The sequence below is a fragment of the Mastomys coucha genome, unplaced genomic scaffold (genome assembly GCF_008632895.1).
Source record: "Mastomys coucha isolate ucsf_1 unplaced genomic scaffold, UCSF_Mcou_1 pScaffold18, whole genome shotgun sequence".
NCBI classification, from domain to species: domain Eukaryota; kingdom Metazoa; phylum Chordata; class Mammalia; order Rodentia; family Muridae; genus Mastomys; species Mastomys coucha.
This window is the reverse complement of record NW_022196900.1, coordinates 5283756-5296699: the sequence shown is the minus strand read 5'-3', so window position 1 is coordinate 5296699 and position 12944 is coordinate 5283756. Positions and strand designations below refer to the sequence as shown.

General features: G+C 42.9%; 1 protein-coding gene and 1 pseudogene across 2 annotated transcripts in view; both read right to left on the bottom strand.

Annotated features, from left to right (window-relative positions):
* Nucleotides 1–12944, bottom strand: part of Melk (maternal embryonic leucine zipper kinase) — a 91643-nt gene that overhangs the window by 17684 nt on the left and 61015 nt on the right. Inside the window, exon 18 of one of the 2 annotated variants that reach the window (XM_031377266.1) lies at nt 9900–10485. The exons of the other annotated variant lie outside the window; for it this stretch is intronic. Within the exon in view, the coding sequence (XP_031233126.1) occupies nt 10308–10485 (178 nt within the window). The 3' untranslated portion in view covers nt 9900–10307. Of the gene's footprint in view, nt 1–9899; nt 10486–12944 lie in introns of those variants that run through there. 2 annotated transcript variants of the gene reach the window in all.
* LOC116095211 lies at nt 2380–4488 on the bottom strand (annotated as a pseudogene).

Below are 12944 nucleotides of genomic sequence, written 5' to 3'. Positions count from 1 at the left end.
TTTGTATCTCTAGGGTTGTCTCTCTTTCTGATTTCTTTATTGTTTCTATTTCCATTTTTAGGTTCTGGGTGGTTTTGCTTATTTCTTTCACCTGTTTGATTGTGTTTTCCTGTAGTTCTTTAAGGGATTTTTGTATTTCCTCTTTAAGAGCTTCTAGCTCTTTACCTGTGTTCTCCTGTACTTCTTTGAGCGTGCTATTTATGTCTTTCTTAAGGTCCTGTATCATCATCATGATAAGTGATTTTATATTTGAATCTTGCATTTCCGGTGTAATGGTGTGTCCAGGACTTGCTATGGTGGGAGAATTGGGTTCTGATGATGGCAAGTGACCTTGGTTTGTGTTGTTTATTTTCTTATGCTTGCCCCCAGCATCTGGTTAACTCTAGTGCTACCTGCCCTTGCTAAATCTGACTGGAGCCTGCCTTCCTGTGATCCTGGTTGTGTCAGAACTCCTCAGAATCAAGCTGACTCTGTGATCTTGTGATTCTGGGATCCTGGTATCCTGGGCTTCTTAAATCACCTGGGAGTGTGGCTTTCTCTGTGAGTTGTGGGACTGGCTCTACAATTTAGACATAAAAGACGACAAAATGAATGAATAGGAAGACAGGCCAGCCAAGTAAGGTGCACAGAGAAAACCAGCAAAAAGCACAAAAGAATAGGAAAGATGTAAGACAGTGAAAGGTGTAACTTACATGTGACTGGAGTCCCAGGAGATGAGGGTCGAGCTCTGACCTGGCATTAGCCTACCATGCACATGGCTCTGGGTTGACTCAGAATGAAAGGGGGGCGGGGAGAGGGAGAGAAGGAAAGGCAGCATTTAAAAAAGTAACACCTAAAAAAAAAAAATTAAACTAATAAAAGGTAGCAGAAAATTCCAACAAAGCCCAGACAACATAAATTTCAAGAAAAAAACAAAACAAGACAATTACATCATCACCCTACTTTAAAAAAAAAAGTTTTAAAGACAGCAGGTTGAGAAATGCAACAAGCAGCATCCTTCAAGGAAGCGGTAAGACAGATGCTAATGTCTCTCAAAAATTAATTCTAGGAGGCAAGTGACAATAGGATCCACACTGTTAAAATATGGATAACAGAGAAGCAACTGTACCCATTTAGAATTCTATACTAGTGGGGAAAGCTTTAAAAATGTGTACAAGAGGGGCTGGAGAGATGGCTCAGAGGTTAAGAGCCCTGGCTGCTCTTCCAAAGGTCCTGAGTTCAATTTCCAGTACCCACATGGTGGCTCACAACCATCTGTAATGGGATCTGATGCCCTCTTCTGATGTGCAAGTGTACATGCCAGTATACCTAATAAATAAATAAGTTTTTTAAAAAAATGCATACAAGGTAAAGATGACTTCAGATAAACAGAAAATAGAAGAATTTATCTTGGAAAAGCTGCCCTAAAATCAACAAGAAGAACACTTCATGCAGAGGTCAAAAGCCACAATGACAATAGCTGAACCATGAAGTGCAGGAACAAAGAGCAATGGAAAGGGTAGATGTTACGGAAACAGAAAGCTAGGAAACAAAGTAACAGGCATCTTGAGCTTAAGATGTAGACACCACAAATAAGGCAAATGACGAGAGGGAGGGTCTTACTCAGGATTTGACTGCTGTGAAGAGACACCATGACCATGGCAACTCTTATAAAGGAAAATGTCTAATCGGGGCAAGGTGGGCTTATAATTCAGAGGTTTAGTCCCTTATCATTGTGGCAGATGCATCTGGGATGTATGGCTTGAGTATCTGAGACCTTAAAGTGCCACGTGCCAACCCAGTCATGGTCCCTCAACCCGGGGAGAATCAAGGTCCTGGTAATCAGGCGGGCAAGGAGTCGGCGAATTGACACACAGACACGGACACAAGAGAGTGTTGAATCTGAGTGTAATTTCTCAAAGTAAGCGTCAGATTTTTATGGTAATTACAAAAGAAAAAGAAGAGTCAGCCAGCACAACAGTCAAGGTACATCGAGGTCATCTGAAGCACAATGGTTCTATAGAAAAGTATATACATGTAAATTGACAGGAACTAAGCAGTGGTTACAACAGAAGGAAAGTCAGCCTTATCTAAGGTCAGCTTAATCTTAGAAGTCAGGTATAAATAGTTTCCATTCTAGTCTATTGTATAGCCCACTACCAGCCAATTCTTTTTTTTTTCCCCAGAAACCACCAAACTTTTAGTGTTTGATAATTAATAGAACTGACCAAGGATGTGACGATACCAAGCTTGAGGAATGGGGGTAGGGGTACTCTAGGCTATGCAGGCTGTGATATGAATGTACATTTTATAAACCTGTCCACATATAGGCGTTAGTTGCAGAAAGCCCCTTGGTTTTGTCTTGGCTCGGGAAAAGGACGATGTTCTGGATTCAGGGTGAAGTACCAGCAGCCTTCAACTCTTCTGGGCAGTGGGCATCTTGTTCTCAGGGTCCAGTTCTTCCACTGCAGCCTGGGTCATGAGTTCAGCAACGTTCTCCAGATCGTCGATTCGACTGCTCATGTCATCTATCCTTCCGATGATCTGGTCTGACATGATCTGAAACTTGTCTTGCATCTGCTGCAAGAGCGTCTCCACCACCAAAGTGATGTCCTGCATGGTCTTGGGGTCCGTCTCAGCTGTCTCCCTGGTGCCCAGCTTGGCAGCGATGTCTGGGAACAGTCACCTACACTTTGGTTTCTCAGTGCAGACCCAGCCAATCCTTAGTAAACACCCAACTATGCTAATCCTCTGGGCTAGCAGAAGTATGCCCCAGGGGTCCCATTGTTGCTAACTTTACCAAGAACAATACAATAATCTAATTCTTGGGAGTGGCTCAGCTGCAATTCTATTGTGGTCTGCCATACATGACTTTAATGAGGATTCTTAGTTGAACTTGCCCTGGGATAATTAACTCTTATTCAGTAAACTCCAATGCCCCACCTCCTTCACTATCTCTCTAACTATACTGGAGGCAATTAGTCTGAATGGGTAACATTCTTTATGAAATTCCAAGCCCATGTTTGGCTAGGCATAGACTAGGATGTTGGAACACTGATGAAGGCCAGAAAACAACGTCCAATTTAGCTTAACAATTAGTCAAATCATTCTATGAGGGCACCTTTATACTTAATAATAAAATGATACAGAAAGAAAGTACGTGAGACCCTCCATCGACTATCACAAGGACAAATCTGGACCACTTCCACGGTTGGGAACACCAAAGGTCTCCAGGAGACTAGCTTCCTTGAAACTGTTTGCCTCAGGGACTGCTGTCATGCAGACTCCATTGGAGTGGGTGTGGCATTAAAGCTCTACTCCAACAAGGCCATATCTGCTAATAGTGCCATTCCCTGTGGGCCCATGGTGACCATTTACTTTCAAACCACCACAGGGAGAAACATAATTAAATAATTAGGTCTTCATACACTAATCTGGTGTACTCACTAAAAGGAGAGTTAATAGGGCTGGAGAGATGGCTCAGGGGTTAAGAGCACTACCTGCTCTTGCCGAGGACCCCAGACCCCTGGGTTCAGTTCCCAGCACCTACATGGTAGTTCACAAACACCTGTAACTCCAGTTCCAGAGGGTCTAATGCCTCTTCCAGCCTCTCAGGACACAAAGCATGCATGTGGTACACAAACATACATGCAGGCAAAACACCCATACACAAAAAACAGATCTTTAAAAAGAGTTAACAACTGTATAATAATAGGTAGCAAATAATACCACAGTGAAATGAAGGCAATGGTGAGTATAAAAGGGGAAATTGAATAGTAAAATGATAGTTATACATCTGACTATGTTAGTAATTGTATTAAAAGTAAGTTCTTGATGGGAGTAAGGCACAGCCTCTCATCCCAGCACTCATGAGGAAGATGCAGGATACTGATCTACAAAGCCGGGGCTGCATTGTGTGAGACTCTGTCTTAGGGGTTGTAAGAGGGAAGGAGAGAGGAAGAGAGGGAAGGAGAGAGGGAAGAGAAGGAGGGAGAAAGGGAGAGAGGGAAGGAAAGAGGGAGAGAGGGAAGGAGAGAGGGAGAGAAGGAGGGAGAGAGGGAGAGAGGGAAGGAGAGAGGGAGAGGAGGGAGAGAGGGAAGGAGAAAGGGAGGGAGGGAGGGAGGGAAGGAAGGAGGGAAAGAGGGAAGGAGAAAGGGAGGGAGGGATGGAGGGAAGAAGGAAATCCTCAAGGCTGGGGATATAGTTCAGTGGTGGTGCTTGCTTATAGTGAAAGACCCTAGGTTGAATTTCAAAAACTGTAGCAAGAAGTACTTTTGTTCCTGCCACTGTCCCTTACATTGTGTGCAAAAAGTCTTAAGTAAAATTGTTCTAATTTGCAAGCTCCAATCTAAGAGAAAAACCATACCACTCCCTCAGTATATGCAGAATGTTATCTCTCTTAAAGTCACATTTATTACAACAGTATCCTGGTGTCTTAGTCTCTTTTCCTGTCACTGTGATAAACGTAGAGGGAAAGGGTTTATGCTGGCTGAGCTAACAGTCCGTCATTGCAGGGACATACCTGATCACCCTGGATCCACAGGCACGAAGCAGAGAACGATAACTCAGCCCACCCCATTTTCACCCAGTTCAGGACCCAGCCCAAGAAACAGTGCCACCCACATTTAAGGGGGGTGTCTTCCCACATCGATTAATGCAATCAAGACAATACCCCACAGGCCAGGCCAAGGCCCATCTCCTGGCAATTCTATATTCTGTCCAGTTGATATTTAATACTAACCATCACAGCTGGAGGTCCTAGCCCAAATGATATGATAAGACATGGAAAAGGAGCATGCAGATTTGAAAAGGCAAAAGATGCCTGTGTCCACAAATGACATAGTTACATGCACAGAAAACACTTACAAATCTATCTCAAAAAGCTACTAGAATATGTAAATTTAGGAAAGTCACTAGAAAGAAAAAGAGAGAGAAAGAAAGGAAGAAAGAAAAAGAGAAAGAAAGAAAGATAGATAGATAGATAAAGTAGATAGAAACTTACCTAAATATATTTGTCAGCGTTCTCTAGAGGAATAAAACCAAGGAGCTGGACACACACACACACACACACACACACACACACACACGCACGCACGCACGCACGCACGCACGCACGCACGCGCACACACACACACCATTTTGGAGTACTTTAGCTTTTTAGACTAGGATGCACTGACAAACATTACTCAACAATAAAAATGAGTTACTAATATAGACAACGACATGAACAAATCTCAGAAAGATGTTAAGTGAAAGAAGCCACACTCCAGATATTCTGCATGATAAATGACTGTGTAACACTCTTCATACACAGAACTTCTGAGCTGGAAATCAGCTGTGGTGATGACATATGGGGGAGGGAGGAGGATCTCTGCCACCCTAGCGCTCAGGAGACTGAAATCAGCAAGTACCAGGCTAGCTGGGTCTAAAACAAAGACCCTGTCTCAAATACACAAAAACGGAGCTGGGTTAGAGTTCAGATGCTACTGTGCATGCACCTTGAATGGGATACACATGACACTATCTTTAAAAGAAGATGTGAAATCAGACAAGATCTGACAAGAGACAGGAGGCGGTGGCATGAGCAGAGACTGACAACACAGCACGATACAACTCCTTGGGATAATGGAAATGTTTTAATTTTGGCTACAGTGATAGTTTCATGACTACATGAACTTCTCAGACCATGTAAGTAAGAAGGGTAATTCTGTTCTATATCAATTATATCTCAATAAACCTGATGCCCCCAAGCTGGATTTTTAAGAGGAAATCCAGTTAAAAGTCCAAGATTACAATTATCTGACTGTTTTATCTGGGGCTGGAGAGACAGTTCAATGTTAGGGCACATACTTACTACTCTTCCAGAGGACAATGCTTGGTTCCCAGCACCCACATCAGGTGGCTCACAACCACCTGTAACTCCAGCTCCAGGGATTCTTAGCCTTCTTTTGGCATCTGCAAGTACCTATTATACTCATGTGCACATACCTCTGCACTGCCTTCCCCCTCACAAATATATACAGTAGTGTACTGGACATAGTAGTGTACAGTTACAATCCCAATATCCCAGAAGCTGAAGCAGGGGAATCTTGAGTTCAAGTCCAGGCTAGGCTACATAACAAGATCCTGCTTTGCCTGCTCCCATTTCAGGTCCAAGTATGTTTGTATCGAGGTGTCCCCCAGAGCTCCTTGTGGAGGGATGCGCTGGTCTCCCCTAACACTATGACAGGGAGGGAAGAGGTCAACAAAACAGCCCAAGAGTGAAAAAGTAAACCATTGTTCCTTAACGTTTTTCAAGATTTATCATGATGCCTGCATTAGTACTTCATCTTCATTCACAGCTGAGTAATACTCCATTGTTTATCCTGTTGTTTGTCCCACGATATAAAAATGCCGACAGGGAGACTACGAAGCTGATAAAAGCTCCAGCAAACTGCCTCAGCTTCCCCGGCTGAGGCTACTGGAAGACTGCCTGAACTGATGTTCTCTTTCTGCGACTTGTTCTTTGACTTGGAAGCCTCATGGGTAAAGACCCTGTTGTGCTCAAGATCTGGTGGTTTCTATGTTCCCCTGGTTGATCTCTGCTTCGTGTGCCTCAAAACTCTCTTCTCAAAATCCCCAAGTGAGATACCAACATATGAGGGTTTACATTATATGAATTTACTGTGGGTTTTGGTAAACATAATCCCGAGATTCGCTTTCTAGACAATGCCACTCCCCACAGAGGTAGAAGGGTGAACACTGTATTATGCCTTCGCTGTCTTATGCTTTCCAAAAGCTTCAGAAAATTATAATTTTTTCTCCTCAAAATTAACCATCAAGTTAGGAAACCCACAGACATAAAAATGCTAAACAAGCTAACAAACAAAAAACACAGACTAGGGTGCTGGTAAGATAGCCTAGGAGTTTATAAAGTGTTTATCATTCTTCTTTTTTTATTTTTCCCCCGAGACAGGGTTTTTCTGTGTAGCCCTGGCTGTCCTGATACTCATTCTGTAGACCAGGCTGGCCTCGAACTCAGAAATCCGCCTGCCTCTGCCTCCCAAGTGCTAGGATTAAAGGCGTGTGCCACCACCACCCGCCGTGTTTATCATTCTTGAAAACAATGATGGAGTATTATTCAGCTATGAGTTAGGATGAAGTACTAATGCAGGTATCATAATAAATCTTGAAAATATTAAGAAAGTAGATCCTGAAAGTAACACGTGATCCCATTTTGCCCTAATTAGCTTTGCTTTCTTTTTTTAAAAAAAAATATTTCTGTGTATACATATGTTCTATGTGCAGGTGCCTGCTGAGACGCTCCTTAGAGGTGGAGCCACAGGGGTCTATGAGCTGGCCGCCGTGGGTGTGGAGATCTGAACCCCAGTCCTCCCGATTGAGCAGCAAGTGCTCTTAACCACTGAGCCAACTCTCAAGCCCTCTTTTGTCCTGGATAGCTTTGCCAACCTGACACAGCTTAGAATTATCTGAGAGCCTAGCCTGAACAATCACCTAGATCAGAATGGCCTGTGGACAGTTCTGTGAGGGATTGCGTTAATCATTAATAGACATAGGAGGGCCCAGCCCACCATGGGCAGCACCATTCCTCACGCAGATGGTTCTGAGCCATATAAGAAAGCTAATGGGCTGAAGAGATGGCTTAAGAGCACATGTTCTTGCAGAGGACCCAACCTCAATTTCCAGCACCTATGTCAGGAGGCTCACAACTGCCCATAAGCCCATTTCTAAGGAATTCAATGCCCTCTTCTTCTTTTTTTCTTTTTTCTTTTTTTTTGGTATTTTTGAGACAGGGTTTCTCTGTATAGCCCTGGCTGTCCTGGAACTCACTCTGTAGACCAGGCTGGCCTCAAACTTAGAAATCCTCCTGCCTCTGCCTTCCAAGTGCTGGGATTAAAGACGTGTGCCACCACCGCCCGGCTCAATGCCCTCTTCTAACATCCAAGGACACCTGCACTAACATCCACAAGTCCGCACATAGGCACACACATATAAATAATTTTAAAAAATAACTTAAAGACAGTAAACACGGGTCTGTAAGAAAGCCAGCAAATAGTGTTTCCTCATGATTTCTGCCTTTGAGTTCCTGCCCTGATTTCCCTCAGTGATGCACTGTAATCCGAAGCATCCCTAAGTTGCTTTTGGGTTGTGGTATTTGTCAAAGCAAGAGTGAAAATGGAGCATGTTTATATCAATTATGCAGAGTAGGTACTCAGAAAAGACAGAAAGTGGATCCGTGCCCATCAGGGATGGGGGTGGGGGTGGGGGAATGGAGAGCAAGTCTGCAGTGGTGGTTTCTGTTAGGAAATCAGATTGTGGTGATGCTGGCAGAACTATGAATAAGCTTTGAGTTTTTCCTATTTTTATATGTGTGCATGTGTGCATATCAGAGTCTGATGTTGGTACTAGCAATCATCTTTCATTATTCTTCGGCCATATTCATTGAGCAAGGTCTCTCCGTCAACTTTAGACTTTGCACCTTGTTCTGGAGAATTCCATCTCCACCTTCTGAAGCTAGAATTCCAGGTAGACATTTGCAAGGGTTCTGGGAATCCCAACTCTGGTTCTCACTCTTGGGTGCCATACCCCAGTCATTTTTTTTTTTTTTAAGATTTTTTTAAAAAGATTTCCTTATTTCATGTATGTGAGTACACTGTCACTGTCTTCAGATGCACCAAGAGAGGGCATTGGATCCCATTACAGATGGTCGTGAGCCACCATGTGGTTGCTGGGAATTGAACTCAGGACCTCTTGAAGAGCAGTCGGTGCTCTTAACCACTGAGTCATCTCTTCAACCCCCTTATTTATTTTTTAATAGAGTTTCTTCACACTTACTTTGTCATGGGAGAGGAGTGGGGAAGAGGAGCATGCATGGCATGCGTGGAGAAGCCAGAGAGCAGCTTTGGGATCAGTTCTCTCCACCACGTGGCTTCTAGGCACGCTTGGCGGCAAGCACCTTCACCTGCTGAGTCATGTCCCATGAATATGCTTTTTAAAAACCTCTTAGTTATATTTTAAAAGGTGGCACCTGTAGTGTGTGACTTACATGTCAATAAAGCTGTCACTACAAAGTGTAAGCTAGATCCTCCATCGGCTTCCCTTACCCAAGTACGGTACTCTCTTCAGTGAGGTGGGCGTTCAGTTCCTCCAGGTTTTATTCATGGCTAACTTTCCAGTTCTCCACTATTTTCTCTCAATACTTAACGTCATTTCCCTTTAAACTTTCTATTCAGCTACTCCTGAAAATGCTTTGCCTTCACGTATATTCTGTTAAGAACATCACACTTCCCACTTCCATTCTAATGTTTCCCTGTGGATCTGTCAAGAATAAATGCTATTTTTCCCAAGACATCATTCCTACCTTCAGATCATGTGTGAATACAAAAATATCTGGCCCTCATGACAGACTCTGACCTCCCTGGTTTGCTAGACAGCACCAGCTTCAGCTCCAGAAGCAAACCCGTGTAAGCACTCAGTAAATGTTTATTGAATAAATGAATGACAAACACCCCCTTGCTACTGACCAGAAACAGTGCTATTTTTTTTCTCCAACTAGTTTAATTGGTAAAATCCATACAAATGTAACTTGAGGTCTGGCCTTTAGAGGCCAATAAAATGAAATAAAAATACAAATTTGGGGCCATCGTTGAGACTTAGAGAGATTACCATAAAGTAACATTTCATGGGGCCTGCAGTTTGGATACTTATCATTGTTGACTGGACATACTTACTGAAGTCAATACGCTTTTATTTCACATATTAAATGTGTTGTTTAACTCTGGTAACCACAGCTGTGACTTAGTTAACGATCTCAATAAATCCTACTTAAATCAGAGACAGGAAAAAATTATGCAAATGAATTCTTATCTGTTTTTCTGCCCAAGGCATATTTGATAACAGATAAAACACACTCCAAATAGTCTCTACTTAACAGTCAGGAAGCCATTCGAGGTTTTATTTGGATCAAAATCAGATACAAAGAAGAGCTTGATATATTCACAAATGGTTTTAGTTCAGAAAGAAATTGTACATCAAAATGAGTCACAAGGAAGAGCTGGCATTCCCTGATGGAAGTGAATATAAAAAAGTTACTAACATACCAAGCCACATGATTAAAACAGAGAGGAATAGATAATGACAGAGAGTTGCCTTGGATTGAGCCACAAAGTAAAAATTTTTGTTGAAAAAGCAAAAATACATTGGTCTTGAAGATGGCTATTTAAATGAGCTTGTAGTTCCAATGGGCCCCAAAATCAAACCAATCTCGAGGTCTTCTTGTGTGCAGCACCACACCCACATTCATGGGGCAGACGGACACCGCCCATCAGTCACATCTTGCAACCAGACAAGATATCTTCCACTAATCTCTTGTAAACCCAGGCATCACCCTTCAGCCGCTGTCTCCGGATGCCCACCACATCAGGTCTCTGCAGCTGGCACACTTCTAGTTCAAACTGCATTGTCACTTTGCCAAAATCAGACTGTGTTTGACACTTTAGTGTGTAACTGTAAAACACAAGACACCAGGCAGTTAGGGAGCCATAAGTGTTCCGGATGATGCAAGAAGGTTTTTGACTTCCAGGAGCTGGAGGGGAAATGAGTCATTCCTTCACTCTAGCAATCCACTCCCCATAGTTTCCCACTGGCCTGGCTGTGCTGCACTTTATACCCTAAAAGTATGGTATAAAGCCTGATCAGAGCGCTCACTCTCAAACCACAGGAAAGCCTTCCTCCTTCCCCAGCTGCACACGCCACACATGTCCAGGCAGCCTGGCATTTTATGTGTAATCCAGGAACATGAGACCATTTCCACATTGTTCCTAACAAAAGAATACAAGGAACCTTTATAATATTCTTATCTCTGAAATGTGTAACTTTTACTTAAACTAAAGCAATTAACTTTCTAGGAAAAGATTTGCCTTCAGACTTTTCTAGTACACATGTAGAAGTTATGATTACTGTAACACTTTACAGTAGAAATAAAAGCAAAAAAGTTCGAGGAGATGGTCCACCCCTGCTGGAAGCATAGGGCATGCATTCAAAGCTGCCAGGCTCCCTTCCCCAGCAACACAAAACAGGGCCTTGACTATGAAAGTGGCATGGATTGAATTCATATAATAAAATTATTTACTTACTTTACATTTTAAATATATTATGTCTTACTGATCTTCGATACATAAAAACCACAAGAAGCTGGGCAGTGGTGGTATACGCCTTCAATCCCAGCACTTGGGAGGCAGAGGCAGGCGGATTTCTGAATTCAAGGCCAGCCTGGTCTACAGAGTGAGTTCCAGGACAGCCAGGGCTACACAGAGAAACCCTGTCTCAAAAAGACAAACAACAACAACAACAAAAAAAAAACCCCACAAGAAACACTAGAGTTTATTTTAGATTTAAGTTCTCTTAACCATTTAAGCATATGATTAGGCATTGTTCCTCAGAAGTATGGAAATTTCTGGTTTCTTTTTTGAGACAAGGTCTTGTGGCCATGGACTCCTAGAACTTGTGAAACAGAGACAGTTCAAGGTTATGACAGTTCAAGGTTATCTCCTGCCACATAGGACCGTGGAGGTCAGCAGAGCTACCTGGGATTGTCTCAAAAACAAACAAACAAACAAGCAAACAGAAAACCACCAACCAACAAGAAATGGTTATCTTTTCATGTAGCCCAGACTATCCTGGAAGTTACTGCATAGTTTAGTCTAGCCTCAAACTCACAATAACTACATGTCACCAGGCACAAATGCAACTGATTTTACTACTTATTATGAAGTTTCACAAAACATTACTCTTTGCCTTACTTAGTTACAATGACTTGGGGGAAAAGGACATAATGCCTTAGAAATAAATAACCGATCTGAGAAACGTCAGAAGGAACACCCTATGGTGAAGGGTCTTCACAGGCAAATGAAAGCCATGTAGTTCTGTGGAATGTGAACCATCCTTAACGAAGAAAGAATGAGCTATCACATTACAGAGGAAAGCTGAATGTTGCCTTTTGCTTTGTCACAAGGTAAAAGCAAACAGAAAGCAACAGAACAGAGAGTCATGACCTTTTGGTGGCTCAGGACAACAGGAGGTTGAAACATTGGGTAGATTTCAGCTAGTGATCTGCTGCTGAATCACAAGCCAAAGAAGAGATCATCCCCAGGCCTGGGAGATTCAGCCAGAGCTTCTGGGACCAAAAAAAACACCACCACACATAAAAAGCACTAAGAGTGGTTAGAGAAGCATGTGCTAATGAAGCTGAAAGAAGAAAAGCAAGAGTTCACATAGGTAACACACCTACAGAGTCTGAGTAATGACCCATTCACAAAGGTTGTCTAAAGTCTTACTCTAGAACAGCCACAGCGACACAAGCCTGTAAACCCAGAGCTGGGAAGTAGAGGTAAGGATCGAAAGTTTAAGGCCATCCTAGACTAGTTAATTGAGTTGCAGGTTAACTGGAGATAACCTAGAACTTGGGATGCTGAGGCAGGAGGATCAAAAGTTGAGGCCAAACTGAACTACAGTACAAGGTCCTGTCTCAAAAGGCTAAACAAAAAAAACAAACAAGTTGAACTCTATCTAAATGATCCTATCTGCATGCTGTTAGTATGTACACAGCTGCTGTAATAAAGGCATTTAGAAGCTGCTGTGGGGCTGTTGAGATGGCTCAGCAGGTAAGAGCCCTGACTGCTCTTCTGAAGGTCCTGAGTTTGGATCCCAGCAACCACATGGTGGCTCACAACCACCCGGAATGAGATTTGATGCTCTCTTCTGGTGCGTCTGAAAACAGCTACAGTGAATTATGCTGGAGGGAGCAGGGCCAGAGTGAGCAGGGCCAGCAGAGGTCCTGAGTTCAATTCCCAGCAGCCACACACATGACGGCTCATGGCCATCTGTACAGCTACATGTATGTGTATGTATGTATTCATACACATAAAATTAAGAAGAAGAAGAAGAAGAAGAAGAAGAAGAAGAAG